Raw genomic sequence first — 24116 nt, 5'->3', positions numbered from 1 at the left:
CTAGCTCCTTGCTCCCAGTATTGAATATAATAATATACATTTTGGGTTTGGGATATTGGCAATTTGAAGGGGCTTCTAAACTGTCGTATCTGAGCACCTCTGCAAAGACAGTGATTATGTATGAGTGATGGTGAAAGTGTTGAATGATGATGAAAGCACTTTTCTTTCTTTTTAGGTGACCCTGACTCGGTGGGAAATGGCCGATGTGTTAAAAAAAAATCTTTTATTAATGACAGGCGTTCACCTCTGCTCAGATTTTACTGATTTTTATATTTATGTCAAGAAAAATATTTTAAGCTTAAAAGGAAATACAGTACAGTGGAACTTCAAAAATCGAATGTATCACATATCGAACATTTCGAAAATAGGACCATTTTTTCTGACAAACTGTGTCCCTATTATCGAATGCGCCCCTATTTTCAGACTGCTGCGTACGGGACCTGTCTGCCACCCGCTCTGTCCGCGTCCCTGCGCAGGCGCCATGAGCAGTCTAGCTTTGTTTATGCATGAGTGAACACTAACCTGCGCTCTCATTCACGCATTTTACGATTATTTCCTTGTGTTTAGTGCTTGTGGGACTGTGAAATAAGCTGCCATGGGCCCTAAGAAACTTGCTAGTGGTACCCCTGTGGTAAAGAAAGTGAGAAACACCATAGATGTGAAAGAGGAAATAATACAGAAGTATGAGAGTGGTGTAAGACTTGTTGAGCTTGCCAGGATGTATGGAAAAACAAGTTGACCATCGGTTCTATCCTGTCAAAGAAAGAACAAATCAAGGAAGCTGATGTTGCGAAAGGTGTTAATATAGGGAGTGGATGAGGTGCCTTCTTCAAAGATTAAGGAGATTTGTGCCAAGTGGAATGATGTCCAAATGTTTGTGCAGAAGTACCACCCTGAGCAAGCTGAAACAAGCCATCTTTGCAACAAGTTCAGTGACAGAACCATGTCCCATTTTAGGGAAATGTTAAAGAGGCTCCAGAAACAGAGGACTGTGGACAGTTATTTTGTGAGACAGGGGTCCAGTGACTCTCAAGCTGGTCCTAGTGGCATTAAAAGACAGAGAAGGGAAGTAACCCCAGAGAGGGCTTTACCTGAAGTCCTCATGGAGGGGGATTCTCCTTCCAAACACTAACCCCAACTCCCTCTCTCCTCCTCCCTATCTTCCAGATGCCATCACCAATCTTCAATAAAGGTAAGTAAAAATGTTATTTTATATGTACAGTGGACCCCCGGTTAACGAACTTTTTTCATTCCAGTAGTATGTTCAGGTGCCAGTACTGACCGGATTTTTTCCCATAAGGAATATTGTGAAGTAGATTAGTCCATTTCAGACCCCCAAACATACACGTACAAACGCACTTACATAAATACACTTACATAATTGGTCGCATTTGGAGGTGATCGTTAAGCGGGGGTCCACTGTATTACTATACATAATTAAGAACTAAAATATTTGTTGTATGTAAAACTGTAATTTTTGTGTGAATATATTTGGGTTTCTGGAATGGATTAATTGTATTTCCATTATTTCTTATGGGAAATATTGCTTCGAATTTCAGACTTTTCAAATTTAGAACTAGCTCCTGGAACGGATTAAGTTCGATTTTTGAGGTTCCACTGTACGTATACATTCAGCAATAATTTGAAACATGAACTTCTAGTAATTATCACAAATAAACTTTATACAAGAAAAAATTACACCAATGCTAAATTTGGAAACCTTATTTAACCTTGTCTAATTGAAGATAACTTGATTTACCATTGCATATATTTTAGCATGCAGCGCCACTCTATGAAGATCACCAGGTTGCCCGGACAGTCAAACGTACCCAGATCAGTTGCCCATCGGAAAGTCTGCTGGAGTGTTATTCTCTCCAGTCTGATTCGAGAGGTTGAAGGGTTGAATCCCATAAGGAGGATTGAGCCTCAATGTTTCACACTCATAAAAGAAGAGACTTCATTTCTGATGTATTCTTCAGTGCCCATATTGCTCTCTCATGGTTTCACCTCTGCTGACAAACACTTCGATATCCTGACTAACTTTGGTTTGTTTAATCAGCTGTAACAATCATCCTTTCAACTAATATTCTTCCCTCAGCAGAGCCACTTATTCATTCCTCCCGTAAATTTCCATGCCACTTTTCATTCCTCTTTAAATTTCCATGTCATTTTTCCAGTACAGTATAGTACAGTGTATTTTTTCCCCATGTATTCATAGTAACAGTGTCTAAGGAGTCAAGGGTGGGAAGAGAGCCTTCTGTATTTCTATCCTTGATGCCTACATGCCTAGATAATACATACAAGATAATCCTTAATCTAGGCAGTGGGTTGTTGCTTTCAGCAGATAACCTCAGTGTTGACTTCCGAGTCCTTTGATGTCTATCAAATTTCAATGAATATAAAAATAATTTACCTAAGAATAATTTTTTTTTTCAATACCATAGTTTATCCTATGTGCCTTGATAATGAAGGGCTCTTGGTCTAAGGAAATGGAGCTAACCACCTCTTCCTTGGATTGAAGCTGATTGCCTCCCATTCCCCAGGTGGTGTATGACCCTGATGGGTTTAGTGCTCCATATGACTATAATTACAATAGTACAATTCAATGTTTGAGGGATAGTACAGAAAAAACCTGTGAGTTTGATGTTTTACGTGATACTGGCAAAAGGCTTTTGAACCAAGGACTTGATGCTACTCTTCCCTTCCTTGGATCAAACCTGAGCACCTCTCTTTTCCCTCTGATGGATTCCTTGATTCTATGGAAAGGCTCTTGATCCTAAGAACTTGAGCTAACCTTCCTTGGATCAAAACATACTAGTTTATGACACCTCAGAGAGGAGCCTTGATGCTGGTGAGGGCTCTTGATCCAAGGAATTTGAGCTATGCTTCCCCTCGGATCAAACCTCATAGCCTCCCAGGTGCTGTACAACCCCTCTGGGTGTAGTGCTCCCCATGAATGTAATGATCATAATTTATTAAAACTCATACTAAACTTATTACTAATTAAACTTATTAAACTGCCATGAGACCCTTGCAGGTTTAGTGCTTAACTTATATATTAAAAAAAATATGATGAGGACCACAATGGAAATAGTCATTTTGACTTTTTGGGTTATCCTGTACAGTGGACCCCCGCTTAACGATCACCTCCAAATGCGACCAATTATGTAAGTGTATTTATGTAAGTGCGTTTGTACGTGTATGTTTGGGGGTCTGAAATGGACTAATCTACTTCACAATATTCCTTAAGGGAAAAAATTCGGTCAGTACTGGCACCTGAACATACTACTGGAATGAAAAAAGTTCGTTAACCGGGGGTCCACTGTACTTAAATTTACTGACTGACTTGCACCTTCTTTTTGATTATAATAATAATAATAACTGACTGCATACTGACTCAATACCCTCAAGGGATGTTCCTTGATGCTGGTGAGGGGCTCTTGATATAGGGAATTGGATCTGTGCTCCAGTTCCCTGAATTGAGCCTGAATACCTTCCCCTTCCCCCCACACATGCGCTGCATAATCCTATGGGTTTAGCACTCCCCCATGACTTGCTTACAGACTGACTGACTTGCTTACTGATTGACTTGCTTGCTGACTCAGTGACTGATTTGCTAAGTGACTGACTTGCTTACTGACTCAGTGGCTGACTGACTTGCTTGCTGACTCATTGACTGACTTGCTTACTGATTGACTGACTTGCTTACTGACTGGCTGACTTGTTTGCTGGCTCAATGACTGACTGTCTTGCTTACCGACTGACTGACTTGCTTACTGACTGACTGACTGACCTGCTTGTTGACTGACTTGCATACTGACTGACTTGCTTACAGACTCAATGACTGACTTACTGACTTGTTTACTGACTCAGTTACTGACTGATGTGCTTGCTGATTCAATGACTGACTTGCTAACTTACTAACCGACATGCTGATTTACTGACTAACATACTGACTTACTTATTGATTGACTGGCTTATTGACTCAGTGACTGACTTGCTAAGTGACTGACTTGCATACTGACTTGCTTACTGACTCATTGACTGACTTGCTTACTGATTGACTGACTTGCTTACTGACTGGCTGACCTGCTTATTGACTGACTTGCTTACAGACTCAATGACTGACTTACTGACTTGTTTACAGACTCAATGACTAACTGACTTGCTTACTGACTGACTGACTTGTTTGCTGGCTCAATGACTGACTGACTTGCTTACTGACTGACTGACTGACCTGCTTATTGACTGACTTGCATACTGACTGACTTGCTTACAGACTCAATGACTGACTTACTGACTCAGTTACTGACTGACGTGCTTGCTGATTCAATGACTGACTTGCTAACTTACTAACTGACATATTGATTTACTGACTTGCTTATTGATTGACTGGCTTACTGACTCAATGACTGACTGACTTGTTTACTGACTCAATGACTGATTACTGGCTTACTGACTCAATGACTGACTGACTTGCTTACTGACTCAGTGACTGACTTGCTTACTGACTCAATGATTGACTTGCTTACTGACTCAATGACTGACTTGCTTACTGACTCGATGACTGACTTGCTTACTGACTCAATGACTGACTTGCTTACTGACTCAATGACTGACTGATTTTCTTAGTGACTTTCTTATTGACTGACTTGCTTACTGACTGATTTGCCTACTGACTGATTTGCCTACTGACTGACTTGCTTTCAGACTGGCTAAGTTGCTTACTGACTGACTTGCATACTGAGTGACTAACTTGCTTACTGACTCAGTGACTGACTTACTAGCTGACATACTGATTTACTGACATACTGATTTACTGACATACTGACTTGCTTATTGATGGACTGGCTTATTGACTCAGTGACTGATTGACTTGCTCATTGACTGACACACAAATTTACTCATTGACAGGCATACTGACAGACTTATTCCCTGACAATATTTCAAAATTTGGCGGGTAAGTGACGTCACTATCCGGGACCTGGAACAGCTGATTCTCCAAAGTGTAAACAAGAGAGTGAATCAGGAGCCTCTGTTATGACTTTCTCCACACCTTGACACCTTTCTCCTCGTCCCACCTGCTTCGCCAGCACTTTCTACACTATGTGAAAGGTCAATAGAGAGCGGGGAGTGGGAGTAGAGAGGTCAGATGAGGTGTTAAATGGGAAAGTATGTGGGTATTACACCATGTCATGCTTGTTGATATGACGACTACTTCAAGGTCACTACTGCTGCTGAGGTGACACACTGACATCTTTCTCAGCTGGTTTGTGACCTTTGTGGGTCGTTGTGAGCTGCCTTGGTTATTGTGATGTGCTTCTAGTGGTTGCCTTGGTAATTGACACTTTTTTTTGGGGGGGGGGGGGTCGTTGTGCGTTTTCTCAGTTATTTTGATGTGATTTTCGTAGTTGGTGATTGAGATATTTCCTCAGTGATTTGTGACGTTTTTAGGTCATAGTGAAGTTTCTCAGTTATGGTGACGTGATTGTCGTAGTTGTCTTAGTAATTGAGACCTTTTTTCAGTGATTTGTGACCTTTTTAGGTCATAGTGAACTTTTTCAGTTATGGTGATGTGATTGTCATTGTTATCTTAGTCTTATGTAAAATTGTATGGTGGGGTTATCCCAAGTTATCATAAAATGTTATTTGTAGCTACAGAGGAACACTGCAGCAGGCCTACTGGACCATGCTAGGCAAGTCCTTCTCAAAACCAGCCATTTCTACCCATGTATATATGTCCAGCGTAGTTTCAAAGTTACTCAAAAAGTTTGGTTCATTACGTCAGGTCCTGTGATGAAAATGGCATATAATACTGACACGATAATTAGACATGCAATATCTGGGTACTATCTCTACCAAACCTGCACACGAAAATCGCTTCCCATGAAAGCAAAAGACTCGTCAGGAGATGCAACATTTCCCCGATGAAAAGCAGGGGCGCCACAAGTACATTGAGAGACAACACAATAAGTGTCAGGGGCCCAAGACTGTTCAATTGCCTCCCAGCATACATAAGGGGGATTTTTTTTTATATTTTATTTAAAACACATATTACAATAAGTAAATAAAAGCATACAGAGTCAGATAATACAAAAAACAACTACGTCCTCATAATCAAAACACACTGCTCGTTTACATTGCCTTTAGAAAATTTCCTCTTCACATGACTCAGTACAACCCACAACACGTGTGTGATGAACAACATTACACAATATTATACCCAACATCAATCAAATCATTTCAAGTTACAATAATGTGACTTAGTACACTACACACTCCTGATATATGTAAATTGTCTTTATGCAAAAACAAAAGAAAACTGTGCAAGCAATAGTAATTAAAAACAATTCTCAATTATCCCATCCTATCAGCATTATACACATTAATTAAGTACATGTAATAAAATATGTTTGAGCCGTACTCCCACAACCCCCCCATAACCCCCACAACCCCCCGACACCCCCCCCCCCGTCACCCCAGATCATACTATTGTTCAGTGATCGCAGATGAATTACCAACATGATTTAAACCTTGAATATAGACTCTTGTTGACAATAAAAAATTTCTCTTTAGTGTAAGAAACATAGATGATGCCAACATGACAATTAATATTTAGAAAAAACAACATAAGATTGAACTTAGTATTATGACTAACACTAAAAACCATTTATATAATTATGATTGTGGTCATCCATGAGATCATTACACATGATATAGTCACGGACTCACATATTACATATTCTCATATGTACAAAAATTGAAACATAATATTATATGACTTATGAAAATTTATATTCACAGGAATTATATCAGTGTCATACATGCCCATTAACTTACATAAGAGTATAAAAATACCGAATCACTTTATTGAGCCTCGTCGCATCCCATTGCTAAATATACACATTTATTAAGCTCATTCAATAACAAATATTTTTAGGACATTTCAACTCCCCCCCCCCCCATTAGCTCAGATCATCATATTGAACAACGTCATATCATTGTTCATTGAACACAGAGATAAATAACCATCATAATTTAACCCTAGGACATAGTATCTTGGGTTGTTCCTTATTTTTTATATTTTATTTAAAGCAGTTCATACAATATACATAGATAGTTACGTATATATATTTGAATAAATAAATATAAAAAGAGACATTATCAGTGGCTCTGATCCTGCCCACTAAGTAACTATTCATTATGAGTCTGATATGCACCTAACTACATAACTAACATAATGTACAATGATACAAAGCACTTACAATATTAGTGACTCACCCCCCCCCCCCAACCTTTACGTAATTGTTATTATTACACTCAAAAAGTTGCGCTAAGCCACAATGATGAACATGTACTTTAACAGTATTATATACTCCATACATTCTCATTTTTAGTTTAAAACATTACTATGCGTTAATAAAGAAAAGACGCCTTAGCTGGTCCTCCACAGAACTAAATGAAATTACATATGCGCAATACACTTACACGTTTATCTATGAGCCGACATGAAACAAACTCCACAACATCTTAAAACTATTCAATGAACTTTTTAAAATACTGACAACTATTATACTTTATGACAATATTTGTATAATAACACTGCTTTACTATAGTGAACAATGTCAAACAATATGATAACTGTACACTGGATATTGAAATACACACTTGTATTACATATACCAAGAATGTATATTATTAAACACGTATTGTCTTGTTCATCAAATTCTAGATGTTTAATGACATGTTTCAGAGCCATTTTTAGACTTGCTCTTTCACGCACTATGGTTAATAATACAACATTATAGCCCCTAATCGATTGGTAAGCCGCCTCTTGCTTCTCAGGAAACTATGCTTAATAATCATGATATTCTATATCCATATAAATCATTTTACCCTCCCCCCTTTTACAGAGACCAGTCCACCCAGCCATTACGACACTAATGCGCGCAACCCTCTCACAGTCATACCTCTATACGATACCGGAAAATCTCTGGCCCATCTACATCCATACACTACCTCATTTATACACTTTGTTCTATAGAAGTGTCCTGCTAAAGCCCTTATTCGTTCCTCCCCCCCCACTTCCCTCATCACCCACGATATATAGACATAATCTACCACTAAATACATGACGGCCCTCCTCACACTATCTCCCACTCCCTCTATATCCAAACTCAGTGCCCTTAATACCACTAACCCACTCCCACCCACCATATCCAACACTCTTCGTAACCATAGACGTGCCCGCTCGATCTGCTCACAGAAATACACCACATGATATGCTGTTTCCTCCCCCCCACACAAAACACAACATTGAGACTTCAAAATTCCCATCTGATACAGTCGTACTTTAGTTGGCAAAATCCCATGTAAAAACCTATACATAGTTTCCTTCACCCTTGACTTCACCCGTAACTTACTGAAGTCTCCCCAGATTCGTGTCCAATTATATAATGGAAAAACTGTCTCCCCTTCCAACACCTCTTGAACCCTTTCCAACCTCCCCAAAACACACGCCGTTACATTTTCCGGATTTCTTACCTGTAATAAGTATCTCAACATACTCATACACTCCTCTAATTCCCTACCCCCCCACCACCGCCTCACATCTTCCATCACTTTTCTCACTCTGACACCACGTTCCCCGCCCAATCTCAGATAACAATGCTTCACGTACATGCTCTTCAGTCTGCTACCCAAAGGAATTAAACCTAAACCCCCTTTTGCCAGCGGTGTCATTACAACCGTTTGCCTCAGCCAATGACAACCATATCCCCATATAAAATTCAGTACTTTCCTTTGCACTTGCCGCACATCTTTCGCCATCAATGGGTACACCACAGCCACGTGCCACAATTTAGGATAAATGAGTGTATTAACTACAATGACTCTCTGTTGTATAGTTAAACCACTCGTTCTTATTCCCCCTAACCTAAGCAATACTCTTTGCACTACCCTTTTAGAATTTGCCTCTCGAGTCTCCTGCGCTGCCCCTCTGTACAATACTCCACAAATTTTTAACTGCTCTACTACCTGCCATCCAAACTTTTTCCCAGTTCCCCTCCCACCCATGACCCCACCTCCAGTAATTTCGACTTCTCACTATTAACATTCATACCTGTTGCTCCACTAAATATTTCAACAATTCTACTTACATTCTTTAACCCCTCCTCTCCCCCCACTAAGACCGTCGTGTCATCTACATAGCCAACTATACCCGTAGCACCCCTAAATCTTACCTCTCCCTCACTTACACCAACATTTATCAACCTATATAATGGGTCTTGCAGACATGCAAATAGGATCTGAGACATGGGGCATCCCTGCCTCAGCCCCCTACCCATACTAACCATCTTCCCCACCCTTCCATTAATTTGCACTCGTATTTCTGCACCTCTATATAAAGTTTCCGCCCACTGCACGATTTCCTCACCAAACCCAATCTTCCTCATAATCATCCATAATGTCTCTCTCTCTACACAATCATAAGCCGCCTTCCAATCCAACGCAAGAACACCTCCACCATCCATCCTACGCTCCTCTATATAACCTTTTATCCTCCCATGCCCACTAAACATTGTTCTCCCTGGCACACCCATCTGTCCCCCATCTATAACCTTCCCAATTACTTTACGCAATCTATTACCTAACACCCTGGCAAACAATTTATAATCCCCGCACATTAATGATAAACCTCTATAATCTAGGATGCTATTCTGTACTTCCCCCTTTGGAACCATAACTACTACACCTGTCCTTTGTGTTAGACTCATGCTTCCCTTATCCTTCATTACATTCATCAACTGCACCAAGAATTCCTTCATTACATCCCAGTTGCTCAAATAAAATTCATTTGGGATTCCATCTATCCCAGGTGCTTTCCCGACACTCATCCCTTTTAATGCCGTCCACACTTCCTCTTCATCTATAGGCCCTTCTATCATCGCTCTATCTGCTGACTCTAGGTTGCTCTGTATCCCCTTCTCTAAAATCTTCATATCCGCTATCTTTCTGTTTCCCCCTCTCATATATATCTCAAACCACTTATCAGCATAACCACTCATACTTTCCGTAGTTACTAACCTCTGTCCCGTCGTATACCCTCCCACATCCGTATGTACGTCCAAATTCATCATAGTCATTGTCTTCTGTCGTGTCTTTAATCGCCGCAAAACACAGGCAGATGGCTTATCTCCCCATAAAACATCTTCCAATCCACCTCTCATTCTCTCACCATCAAATCTTGCATTCTGCATTTCCATTAATTGCGCTTTGATGCCCTCAATCTCTTGTACTGGATAAACCCCACTAAAACCTTCATAGCACTGTTTCAGCAGCCCTTCCAAATATCTCTGTAAGCCATATTTCCATTGACTTACCTCCTTTCCTTTCCTCATATAAAAATTTTTGATTCCTGGTTTGGCATATTCCTCCCACCATCGTAGGATATCACCTCCTTTTCTCCCCTTGTTCCACTCCTTTGTCCACCACTCAACAAAACTATCACCGTCTTCCTGCTCATCTAACAATCTCACATTAAGTTTCCAATAACTCATGTAACGCTTTGGTAAACCTCCCCATCCCACATCCACGACCACTCCTCTATGATCTGAAAACACTACATTTATAGTTTCTGTAGTAGCCACCTGTAACCCGGGAGAAGCATAAATACGATCTAGTCGTGCCGCGTATCCTCTCCTCACATATGTATGCTCCACGTTCCACCCCTCCCCCCTCACAACATCCGTTAAGCCAACTCCCCCTAAAACATCTCGTAGAACCCCCAGAACACACCCTGCATCCCTCGGCTCCACATCTTTTCTACGTATCACACTATTCCAATCCCCTCCAAATAATGAATAAACAGGTAAACCCCGCATATGATAAATTAGTGTGTCCCTTACAAATTCCTCTTTAACACGTCTATTACTGTCCGCCGGCATGTATACACTCACAAAACACACACGTACCCCACCCCATGTCCCATCCACCCTCGCTACTCTCCCATCTCCCCCTTCTTCCCAATGTAACAATTGGAACGGACTGGTCTCAGCTATTAAAACTGCAGCACCTCCCTTAAGCTTCCCAGTATACCCAGCATAAACTTTATATCCATCTACCGACAAATCCCTTCCATACCTGAAATTATGCTCTTGTAAAAATACTACTTGTATGCCAAGTCTCTTTAAAAAAACACTAAATATCTTACGCTTTACATCAGCCCTTAGGCCGTTAACATTTAAGGTTAGACACTTAAAAATGCTATCGGGGGCTTACCAATCGACCGATATCCTTGCCTTTCCTTACGTTTTTGCTGAACATTCTGATCGCATTGTCCATTTTTTGCCTCACCTTTCCTCTGCCCCTTTCCTCCCCCCCCTGTTATTTTTTTTTTAACATCCACTGATAGTTTCTTACCAGTTCGTTGCGCTGGTGTGAGGACATCATCACTATCAGAAGCCCCTGCCTCTCTCTTACGTGATGCCTCTACTATGTGCATTCCCTCATCTCCACAATCTACGTTGTGTACTTCAACCACAACCTCACTAATCCTGTTTAATTGCTTATCCCCAACACCCACATTACTCACCTCTTCAATTCCTTCCTCACCTATAAGTTTCCCTTCTGACACCATGCTTAGTGTCTCGCCCTCATTCTGATTACCTAAGAATTCTTGAATAACATTATCTATAGTAGCCGTAACCTGACTACCCAAATCCTCTCTTCTCACCTCATCCTCCAAACGCATATTCTCAATAACCTGAGACACCTCCGGTAATGTTACACATTCTTCCGGATTGTCTTCCACGATTTCACTCCATGTTCTCTGATCTTGAAGATGCTCCCCTGTAGACTGGGTCGTCACCTCTCTCTCCTTCCACACACCTTTTCCCTCTCCATTTTTCTCAGGTGTTGATCGACGAGGACACATTGCTGCTATATGATCAAAGGCTCCACATAGTCTACAGGTTCGTCTTTGCCCCGCATATGTTACATATACCTGTATTCTAAAGTCACTCAGAGTCACATATGATGGTATAGATTTGCGCAAAGACATTTTGAGGGTAAAGGAGCCCTCACGCAGTCCACCATACATATTATCAGACCACCTTCCAACTGTTGCCTGATGTATAACACCATACTCGTTGAATGTTGCTTTTATATCTTCTTCATCCGCTTCAAATGAGACATTCCGTAACTTTACCCAAGTATAATACTTGGATACGTCCCTCATGCGTACTTCCAGACCAGGATTAACCGTCATACACACGTCTTGGTATTTTTCCACCATCTTGTCATAAGTCGCAGCCGTCACAAATTTCACAAATATCCTTGTTGCTCCATTTAAGGCAATACCATACAGATCGTCTTTGCTGATGCAGTAGGTATCCCGTAGTATAGCAGGCAGCATAACAGAGGCATTGGTTTGATATACTGCTCCTTTCAACACCTCAATACACACAGTGTTGATTCTCCGCCTGATAGCCTGCGCCATCTTGTGAAAATCACTCAGTGCTACCAACAGGTGCTAGCTCAACTGCCAACGTCCGTCCTCCACCAAGGCTGAGTGACGAATGCAGGAGCAAGGCGCAGCACAACCTCACGGCCCTAGAGCGATGAGGTCAATGATAAGGGGGATTACCAATAGACCCCTGGCAGTCTTTAAGAAGGCACTGGACAGGCACCTAAAGTCAGTACCTGACCAACCGGGCTGTGGTTCATACATCAGCTTGCGTGCGGCCAGCAGTAACAGCCAGGTTGATTAGACCCTGATCCACCATGAGGCCTGGTCTCAGACTGAGCCGTGGGGGCATTGACCCCTGAAACCCTCTCCAGGTAAACTCCAGGTAGATATTTCACCAACCAGTGGACATAATTTGGAATAGTTCTATATAGCTTTGTAGTTCTACCGTCTTCCAGTTACGTCCTTGAATTTTTGTTGATAAAGCCACTGGATGACGAAATGTCTACAGTAGAGATAGCCCAGATGTTTCACGGGTGTCTGATATTCAACACTAAAGATACCCAAGTGTTGGGCATGGGTGTTACAAGTCATCTTTGGCTCCTAATCAAACCCAGCTCTTCTCACTCGTATATTTGTTTAACTTCTTTATAAAGCTCCCAAAGATCTTTTTAAAGCTTCCTGATTCTTCCTTTTAAACTCCCTAATACCTCTTTGAAGCTTACCAATGTCTCTTTTGGAAGCTCCCAAGACCTTTTTAAAGCTTCGTAATACCTTTTTAAAGCTCCCCAATGTCTCCTATTAAAGTTCCCAAGACCTCTTTTTAAAGCTCTGCAAGATCTTTTTAGAGTTTGCAATGTCTCCTTTTAAAGCTCCATTATTAATGCAAATGACCTGTCTATGACTTAATCTAAATAAATAGATCTAAACTATCCCACCACTAGTAAATCTAACACGCACTGAAATACTCAAGAAGGGCTCTTGATGCAAGGAATTGAGGCTGATTTCCCATTCCTTGGGTCAAAACTGATTGCCTCCCATTCTTCCAGGTGCTGTATAACCCATACAAGTTTAGTGCTTCCCAACGGATGTAATAAATTTTTCACAATATATATGTTACTTGTGTAGACATTGTTAAACTGTGCTAAATATGTATCAGACATTGTTAAAATATATTGGTGTACAATGATTCCCTCTTGTGAGTTGTCTTCTCTGCCTGAGGCAAGAATTTAGATAAGGCATATATAAATTAACCTTTATTTTTTTATGTACCAAATGATGCCCTCTCTGGAGATTATTTTTTCTCCTGCTTTCTCTGCCTTAGGGAATACTCTAGTTAGGTTAAAAGGTCACAAGGCACACTGACTTCCCATTGTAAATTAATACTTATTCCATATGAGAATAAGTGTCAGTATTAGAGTAAGGCTCATGGGTGTTAAGTGAAGTGTGTAATGTTCTTGGTAGTTCCTGGACATGATACTGGCATGAGTCGTCAACTGGTGTTATTTTTGAAGTTAGTTTGGGTACGAGTGTCACTAGGAAGGTTCTGTAGTGATGTACATGGTGATTATGATCTTGATAGATCATTGTGATGGTGCACTCTAGATGTGTAAAACAAGTGTATCTCTTTTGTATTAAGACCTTTATGACAATATTTTAGATCTGAAATTCATAATCTGTGAATGATATATACCTTATATATGTACCTTGCTTTTACCTTTGATGAGTTTTCTACTCCCAGAGCCTGGCCATGGGCCAGGGTTGCCTGGTGTTTGCCTGGGCAACCAGGCTGTTGCTGCTGGTGGAGATTCAAGGAATTTGGTCATTAAGAAATGTTTTCAGTTGCTTGGAGAATTTGCTCTGCTTGAAATAGATAATGGACACAAGAGCAAGATGAACAATGTAACAAACTAATGATTAGGAAAATTTCCAACTTGAAAAAGATCAAAGAACACTGCCTTAATATAATGTAAATTCAACCATGCTACACTTACATAGCATGGATATACAGTGGACCCCCGCTTAACGATCACCTCCCAATGCGACCAATTATGTAAGTGTATTTATGTAAGTGCGTTTGTACGTGTATGTTTGGGGGTCTGAAATGGACTAATCTACTTCACAATATTCCTTATGGGAACAAATTCGGTCAGTACTGGCACCTGAACATACTTCTGGAATAAAAAAATATCGTTAACCGGAGGTCCACTGTATATGTAATACTGTAATTATCATGTATTCCTGCATAAACTGAAATATGTACTAAACGTGACTCATTATACTGTATTATCTCTTATCAATCTTTTGCTCACTGTGTGGTAGTTTTAATGTCATATGCTGTGCTATCTTATCACAATTTTCTTTTAGTTTGTATTTACTACATTAGCCAGTTTCCCACCAAGGTAGGGTGACCCCAAACTGAGAAAACACATTGACCATTATTCATTCAGTAGCTGTCTTGCAAGAAATGTGTGGACATCATAAGTCACATGACCCTTTGAACCATAGCATTCCTCCTCCTCCTCCGTTAGAGTGCAGGCACTCTCCTAAGTCCAGGACTCGAGTCTGGCTCACCAGTTTCCCTTTTTTTTTTTTAAATGAACTTTGTCTCCCACTGAGGCAATGTGACCCAAAAATAAAAAAAAAGACTTTCACCAACTTTCACCAATGGAAGTAAGTCGCTTTGTTCGACGTTTTGGGGCTTTCTTAGGTTCTCTACACATATGCTGCCATGTATGATAATCTGTGTAACTGTATTTGTGTATACCTGAATAAACTTACTCACCATCAGTGTCTTGCCAGAGGGGTGCTTATACTCCAATTTTTCAAAACTGTTAATATCTCTACCCCCTCCTTCAGGATGCATGCATTTCACTTCCCACCTCCAGGACTCAAGTCCCTTTATAAATGTTACTTTACTTACTTTGTCACACAATCTTGATGGACTGAACACATCCATGCTGAGAGAGTGATTATCTCAAACTCCTCCTCGTCTTCCACTGTTATTCTCAATATTGGACTGAAGAAGCCACTGGCTGGAAAAAACGTTTCCTCCGTAAAGATCCCTAAATGTTGCAAAAGTCTCATTTTTCAACCTGTCAATTTTCAAAACCATTTCAATCACATAAGAGTTATGTCCTAGGGTTTCTGTTGAATAATTTCAGGCACCGTACAGTTACCTGGAGAGGGTTTCGGGGTCACCGCCCCCACAGCCTGGTCTGTGACCAGGCCTTATTATCCTTTATGAACCTAGATGCCTCCCATTCCCCAGGTACTATATGATCCATATGGGTTTAGAGCCTCTCCCTGATTAAAATAAAGTAAAAAACTGCTTTACTCAAAATTGAAGTTTATCAAAACTCACTGACCTGATAATGCTCTATTTAGAGCAGTCCTCGAGGGCAGCTCCTTGATGCCAGTGTGGGGCTTTTGTTTCAAGGAATCTGTACCTACCCTTCCCTTGAATCAAAGCTATTATGCCCTCCTTTCCCCAGGCACTGTATGAGATCCCCTGGATTTGGTGTTTCCCTCGTGGGTATAATTATACAGTGGACCCCCGACATTCGATGGCATCGACATTCGATAAGTCCGACATTCGATGCATTTTAATGCAAAAATTTCGCCTCGACATTCAATCGAAAACCTGCTATTCAATACGATTCATATGAGACATGTCCACGTGTGGCCTGAACTGCCCCCTGTGTACCAGTGTTTACAAGCCAGCCAGTGTGCGCGCATCTAAGGATACATTTGGTGCATTCCATATTATCCATATTATCACTGTTTTTGGTGCTTGTTTCTGCAAAATAAATCACCATGGGCCCCAAGAAAGCTTCTAGTGCTAACTCTGTGGTAAAAAGGATGAGAATTAGTATGGAAATTAAGAAAGATTTTGAAGGGTTTGGGGCTAACCCTGAGAAGCCTCTGCCAGTTGTGGAATCCATTGTGCCTACTTCAAAGATTAAGGAAATGTGTGCAAAGTGGATTGAACTGCACACCTTTATGGATTAAAATCACCCTAACACAGCTATTGCAAGCTGTGCTGGTGACTATTACAGTGACAATGTTGTGGCCCATTTTAGACCAATCTTAAAGGAGCGGGAGGTACAGAGCTCTATGGACAGATATGTTGTGCGACAGAAGTCCAGTGACTCTCAAGCTGGCCCTAGTGGCATTAAAAGAAGAAGAGAAGTAACCCCGGAAAAAGACTTTATACTTCAAGTCCTAATGGAAGGGGATTCCACTTCTAAACACTAACACCATCCACACACTTCCCTCCTCCCATCCCGTCAATCATCACCAGATCATTAAAGGTAAGTGTCAATTATTCTTTTGTTATTAGTCTATTGTTATTGTTGTTATTGTAATTATTCTATTGCATTAAACTTAATATTTCATGTGGTAAAATATTTTTTTCATACTTTTGGGTGTCTTGCACGGATTAATTTGATTTCCATTATTTCTTATGGGGAAAATTAATTCGACTTTCGATATTTTCGACATTCGATGAGCTCTCAGGAACGGATTAATATCGAATGTCGGGGGTCCATTGTATATAATATATTTAGAGCATAAGGTAAAAGTATACTGTTATAATTCTGGCTTATAATTTTTATTTTTATTTTCAAGACCATATATAATTATCTATTATATATGCCCCACACATGTATATTAAGTATAATTCAAATATAAAAACTTTTTGTAGTCTTCAGATTAAATTCAACAAATATACCACACACTGAGATCAGTATTTTATTACAGGGTATTTCTAATTGTTTAGTTATGACTAATCATCATCTGGATCTAATGTATATTAATGCACTATACCTTCTGCCCTGTAATAGTCATACAAGTAGTTTAATTATGTTTCACAATGATTTTGAGACATATACTGTACATCAACATGTCCTTGGATGTGCCACATCCAAGGGCAACAAATTACTCAGGATTCAACAAGATGTGGCTATTTGGGCCTTTTTCAACAATTGCCTGAAATGCTGACCATTTTCAAAGGCTTTGCTGATTGCATTTTTTTTGTTTACCACTGGCCAGTACCCACCCAGGCAGTTTTCTCGAGTGCACGGAAGTATTAAGTAGTAAACCCAACATCTTGACACATGTTGAATGAGATAGAGCAGTTGAATGATTTACAAGAGGAGGTATAGAGAGTTTTGTGAGTGTTGGAAAAGTTACTGTAATCCCAGTATTGACGTCAGGGCACTGCATGACAAGACTCACGAAATTGTAATGACACGATTGCAAACAAACCATATCACAGGTGGGGTTAGAACCGCGATGGTCTGGAGTTTTGAGGCTGTGATTGCGGGTTCTAACCCCACCCGTAGTATGGTTTGGTTTAATCACAGGACAGTTACAGTAGGGCCCCACCTATATGGCAGGTTAGGTTCCAGGCTACCGCCGTAAAGCGAGGCCCTACTGTATATAACTTCTGAAAACTAAATTTCTTTATGTTGTTTAATAATTGTTAGATCTGATTTTATTTATCGTTATTTAGATTTTTTTTAGTCTTCGGAACTCCTGAGTAATGAGATCTGTGAAAAATATTGTTTTTGTATAATAGTAATAAAAGTGTACCTTACTAATATGACGGGTTGGGTTCCAGACTGCCGCTTTAAAGTGAATATCCCAGTAAAGCAGACCACAGCCTTTTTTCACATATAAAAGCCTAAAAACATGTTTACGTAATCATTTATTAAGGGCACAATAGCACTAGGCCTAAAAAGATGCAAAAATAAAAATACTAAATATATAAAAAAAAATTAAAATTGCAGAAAACCATCTTAAGAGCAAGTCAAGCACCAAAAATAATAAACGCAAATATAATTGAAAAGCGTCATATTGGTGCAAAACTTTCTAAAGTGAGCGCCATATTAATGAGGTATGCCTGTATTGCTTTTCACTAGCTCAGGTGTAATTGGTAATTTCAATGTTCAAGCTGCTGTAAATCTTTTTTGTTTTAATCTGTTAATTAAAATAAAATAGAAGAAAGGTTTCACATTTTTTGTTGGTGGAGCAAAAATTGCATCATCAGTAGGACGAAATACAAGCAAACTTAATCTGGGGTGGCATCTTGGCTTGGCATAATTTCCTAGCTTAACCTCCAAGGACCTTAATATTTAGATAGGCCAGGTAAAGGTATACAGATTAATGTAGGATCTTTTGATTGTAAAGATCATATAATCAGTAGTGGATAGATGAGAAATTTTGTAATCAGATGCATAATTATAACTCAGGATACATAGCTATGCTTGTAGAACATCACTAGTACAGGTTGGCTATCACTAATCCAGCAATAAGTTATCTGGTTCCATCAGTAATCCGGCACTAATTTTGGCTAGCATAATTTCAAATTTCATCATTATACTGACTCAAATTTCATCATTATACTGACTCAGAAATTGTGCAGATGGTTGTAAATCCACAGCAGCAAGCCAGTGGAGGAGAAAGCAGTGATAAAAGTGAGGAAGATGTAGCAGAAAGAATCTCTGTTGATGGGTTAATTAAGTGTATTCTAACCTAACCACTCTGTAATCCAGTAAACTCACTAATCCGGCACACTACAGGTCCCAGTGATGCCGGATTAGTGATGGCTTACCTGTATAAAGTTAAACTCTGTTAAATAGAGGACATAGTTATATAACATATAAGAATACCACCGACTTATATTTCTAATATTGAATTTAGTATTTACCACAGGTTGAATATTTAGAAATATTGAGTACTCTCTTAGATTTGCACTTTACTAAGAGTTTTTACCCATTTCCTGATGCCTCCTCTTATGAAACAGCTAATATAAGAAGCGCATAACTATTTTACTTCTATTATTATCTGAGAATTGCTTTACTTGGGAATACTGAAACTAGTGGCACAGCTGTATCTTGTATTCTGTTTTTGTCTTGGTGCTGCCTTCGATTCTTGAAGAAGCTCTGACTTATCTTCAGATGTCTTAGGTATAATGTGCACATAACCTACACACAAGTTTCACTCTACTATGTGCGGGTTATTTGTATACTGTTCCAGTCATGGTATTGTTCCTTTAATTCTTTGCCTTAGGTATAATTGTCTTTGATAATTAATAGTTATCATATGAATATAAATAGTGTGGGTGATAGGTTAAGTTAGGTAAGATTGGTGAGGAAACAAGACAAGTGTTTTCTGACATGGGTCTTAGTCATATGATGACCTGCTACTAGAGCTTTTGGTCATCTGACTGAGGCCTTCCACTGGCTTACCGGTTCACCCCTTAAAAAATTAAGGTTATAGTTGTTTTTTGTGGGTGATTGTTCTCAGAAGTCTTTCCTTTTGCCTTGTTAACTCTATCCTCTCTAGGGACTCACAAGAAGCAGCTCGTGTTGCAAGAGTTTTATATCAGTGACCCGAAGTAAGATATTAATATTACATCTCACGAGAATACATCCACTCTATGTTGCATTAGTTGCACACATGTCCTTTAACCTAACACATTCAAACTAGCTAAAAGACGCAGTAATTTAGTAGTCATTGAGGTTCGTTTCCTAAGCCTCTCTACCTTCATTTTGGCTGGATGGAAGAATCTTTAAGTTACTTCTCATAGAACAACTTCAAGGGGGACATTCTTCCCCCACCCTATTTTGCATAACCATTAACACACAAATGAACAAACTTTATTTCTGTAAAGCAGAATACAGTATATTATACAGTCAGGGTGATTGACATGTACTGTATAACTACTTTATAGAAAACCCCTTGTTATGCAAAGCTTTTCAGGGCTCTTGCTTTAAGGAATTGGAGCTACCTTTTCCTTCCCTGGATTAAACTTGATTAACTTCCCATTCTTCAGGCTTATCCCCATTAATTTAATAATGATATGCTTCCAGTAAGATTTTGAGGCAAGGTGTCTGCAAGGCAACTCACACACTGTATCATTTTCAGTGTTTAGGCGCTGGCTTCATTTCTGTTTTCACTAAGTGATGTGAGTGGTCAGAGTGCTTCATAAAGATCTACTGCTACTACTACCACTATTGCTACTAAATGTCTACTACTACTACTACCACTGTTGCTGCTATTTATTTGTTTACATTTCTGTGGTGGTGGCACTTAAGGTATTTTGTTACAGCATTTGGTGCACAGCTCTGTTTTCTCACTTGGTGTACAGGTTGTTCAGGCAATTTTTTGTGCAGTGCAGGCTGTGTTTTTGTTGTTGCACATGCCTAATGTTGCACGTGCCTAATGTTGCACGTGCCTAATGTTGCACATGCCTAATGTTGCACATGCAGTCTACATTATGTAGTAATATTTTGCACTGGCAAATTACAGAGCGCGTGTTCTGGCTTACTAATGCATATCAAGAACTGGTATTTTTTTTTTTACTTTCACAGTACTGTACTGTGTTACATACTGTGGTGTATTGTATTTGTAATACGTATTGGCTTGTGAGAGAACGAGCTTCAGGCTGTATGAAGCCACTTCTGGAGAGGTACTTGCTCTGTAATTATGGGAATTTGATTTATTTTCAAGGTGAGAGAGAGTTTGGAGCACGCCACATTGTTTGTAGCGATGGAACCCCGCAGGGGCGCCTTTATCAGCGGTGGCCCGGGAGTTGCTCACAGTATCAGAATAGAAGGCTCGGCTGGTTTATCCAGGATCCCGCCAAGTGAGTAACTTTGCCAAAATTGTTAAGTTGTTTATGCTTTTTGAACACAACGTTCTTAATTGGTATGTTAAGGATTTTTTTTTTAATATACTGTATCACTTTTTTCTCCATTTTTTACCAAAATTTTATAGAAATTATAAATTTTGAATATGTGTTTTTGTTAACTGGTACATTAAGGCAACCAAAAATTATTAAATATGCTGTATCCCTTTTTTCTGTTTTTTTTTACCCAAATTTTATAGAAATTATGATTTTTGAACACATGTTCTTGTTAATTGGTACATTAAGGCAACAAAAGCCTTTATTCAAAACATAACTTTTCTTTCATATTCTTCTGTTTTTCAATAACCCGCTAGTTGGCAAAGTTGCAAAAAGTTTCATAAAATAGTTATCAAATGATAATAAGGACATGAACAGAGAATAATAGTTTAGAAAACAAATAGAAATAGAAAGTAGTTGAGGAGGAGGAGGAGGAGGATCATCGTGAATGATCAACACTGACTTAAGTATGTCTAATTCTCTGCTCCTCTTCAAGGGGGCTCCTTGGCGTGGTGAAGAGGCTCTTGGTCTGAGGAATTAGACTTGTTGGTCTCCTTCCTCAGACCGAACCTAATTACCCCCCAATCCCCCCTTCCCTTTCTCATCCTCCCAATCCTCCCCTTTTTTCCTTTCCTCCTCCTCCTCCTCCCCACCCCTCCCTTTTGCCCTTCCTCTTTTTGACCTTTGGGATTTTTCCCACAGGCACGCTAGTTCCTAGGTAGGGGAAAGGGTACCGGGGTCCATCCCATTCCGTTGAGGTTCTTGGCGGTGGCGTAGTTTGCCGTGGAATCTGGATCGCCTGGGGATGTCCCAATCCCTCTCCGGTATCCCGGAGGGTGGCTTTGGGTGTCTTTCGGGCGACGGGTGTATCGCTGGAAGCCACCTTTCGGATTCTGGGGGTGGTGGCCAAAGGAGGTATGCTTTGTGGCGGATATCCGGCCGCCCTCTCTTTTGTCCACCGAGGTAGCTTGGCAGATGTGAGTTTGCTATCCCGGATTGCTGGTTTACTGGCATGAAGGGTAGGGTATGGCACGGGTTCCATGTTGCATCTGCGCTACTTGCGGTGCTGAGGTCCTCTTGGGCGCGGAGGGAGATTTCTGGCCCTTTCATTCCTCCTAGGAACTATCCCTCCCCGGTTCCCCCTTTTTTATTCTTTTTTTTTCTTCTTTCTTTTATTTTCTTAACCCTTTGACTGTCGCGGCCGTATATATACGTCTTACGAGGTACCGTGTTTGACGTATATATACTGTACTCATAAATTCTAGCATCTTCAAATCAAGAAGGAGAAAGCTGGTAGGCCCACATGTGAGAGAATAGGTCTGTGTGGTCAGTGTGCACCATATAAAAAAAATCCTGGAGCACTCAGTGCATAATGAGAAAAAAAAAACTCCGACCGTTTTTTTTTTAATTAAAATGCCGACTTTGTGGTCTATTTTCATATAGTATTTATAGTTGTATTCTCGTTTTCTTGGTCTCATATGATAGAGTGGAAGACATATTATAAAAATAGAGGTGATTTTGATTGATTTTACTATAAAAAGAACCTGGAAATGGAGCTCAAAGTAGGGGAAATGTTTGATTTTTGCCAATGTTCAAAAGTAAACAAATGATGTCATTGTCCAATAAATGTCCAACTAGCCATTCTAATATGCACTCATGAATGGGTTGATGTTATTTATACAATTATTACAGTATTGCAGTAGTCTGCATAATAGTAAATCTTCTATTTTTTGTTTGAATAAAAATTAAATATAGAGAGCAAGAGTAATATCAGAGGGGCCTGGAGACATGACTGATGAACAAAGAAAATGTTATTTTAGAGCCAGGAATGTCTGCATTGTTCATTCTGGACCTTATTTTGACATTTGACATTGTCATATTTTTTCGTGAAATTGGCCAAATTGCAAATTTCTGACCACATTATTGGGTATTTGAAATTGGTAAATGGGCTGTTTCTTGCACTCAATCGATAGAAGAAATGGAGTTCTAAAGAAATAGCTATGAGTTTGGTCGACTGGAACAATGGAATTAGCCGAAAATAGGGCTCAGAGTGGGCGAAATCGCCGATTTGTAAATATCGCCGAGGTCGCTAATTTCGTGAAAGTGTAATTCAGTCACTTTTCCATCAAATTTCGTTTTTTGGTGTCATTATCATTGAGAAACGATTCTCTATCATTTCATAAGAATTTTTTTTTTTTTTTTTTTAAATTTTGCGACACCAGGAGACACCTCAGGATTGGGGGTTGCGACAGTCAAGGGGTTAAAAACAAAAAGAAAGAAGTAACCTAACTATGGAGTACCCGATCCATGACCCCGCTACCCCCGGGCCCCTTATTGTTACTGCACCCCGTTCTGACCTCGCCTCATCTTTTGGCCACTCTTCGGACACTCCTAAGGCCCCTGTACCTTTTGCTGGTGCTGTTTCATCACCCGCTTCAGGTGCCGGGGTTTCGACTCACTCCTTCGATTTGTCTGACCTCCGCTCTCCTTTGACTATGCTTCCGGGCTCTCCCTCTACGGTGCGGCGATTTTTGAATCACCAGCACTTCCCACGTCGGACCGACTCTGGTCCCACTTCTAAACGCCAACGACAATCTCCTGATGATGTTACTTCATTACCTTCCCATTCTATTCGGAAAAGACCGACACGTCATGCAGTCCCTCTCCACACTCAGTTTCGGACCACACAATGGACTAAATTCTTTACTTTAAGACCGACTTCTTCTACTGCCTATCTTTCCGACCATAGTGTTGGCAAAGCACTCCTACGCCATGTTGGTAGAGATATTTCCTTTTATGCTCTTAAGAGTGGTACGTGCATCATCGCAGTCCAGAATTCTACCCAAGCTCATGATCTTTCTCTTCTTTCACATATCGATGCTATTCCTATCACTATAGAAAAACATCATTCCCTCAATTCTTGTAGTGGTACTGTTATTCTGCCCCATACCACAGTCC

At 40.0% G+C, this 24116-nt stretch overlaps 1 protein-coding gene across 4 annotated transcripts in view; it reads left to right on the top strand.

The window, feature by feature from the left end:
- Positions 1-4983: 4983 nt before the first annotated feature.
- LOC128704927 (zinc finger FYVE domain-containing protein 1) overlaps positions 4984-24116 on the top strand; it is a 75537-nt gene continuing 56404 nt past the window's right edge. The window contains exons 1-2 of one of the 4 annotated variants that reach the window (XM_070104336.1): positions 4984-5115; positions 20984-21119. In XM_070104336.1, the coding sequence (XP_069960437.1) occupies positions 21023-21119 (97 nt within the window). In that variant the 5' untranslated portion in view covers positions 4984-5115; positions 20984-21022. Of the gene's footprint in view, positions 5116-5214; positions 5338-14778; positions 14869-20983; positions 21120-24116 lie in introns of those variants that run through there. The other 3 variants (XM_070104337.1, XM_070104335.1, XM_070104338.1) reach the window with 3 other exon arrangements.

The sequence above is a fragment of the Cherax quadricarinatus genome, chromosome 91, assembly GCF_038502225.1.
Source record: "Cherax quadricarinatus isolate ZL_2023a chromosome 91, ASM3850222v1, whole genome shotgun sequence".
NCBI lineage: Eukaryota > Metazoa > Arthropoda > Malacostraca > Decapoda > Parastacidae > Cherax > Cherax quadricarinatus.
This window is presented reverse-complemented; position numbering and strand designations above follow the sequence as displayed.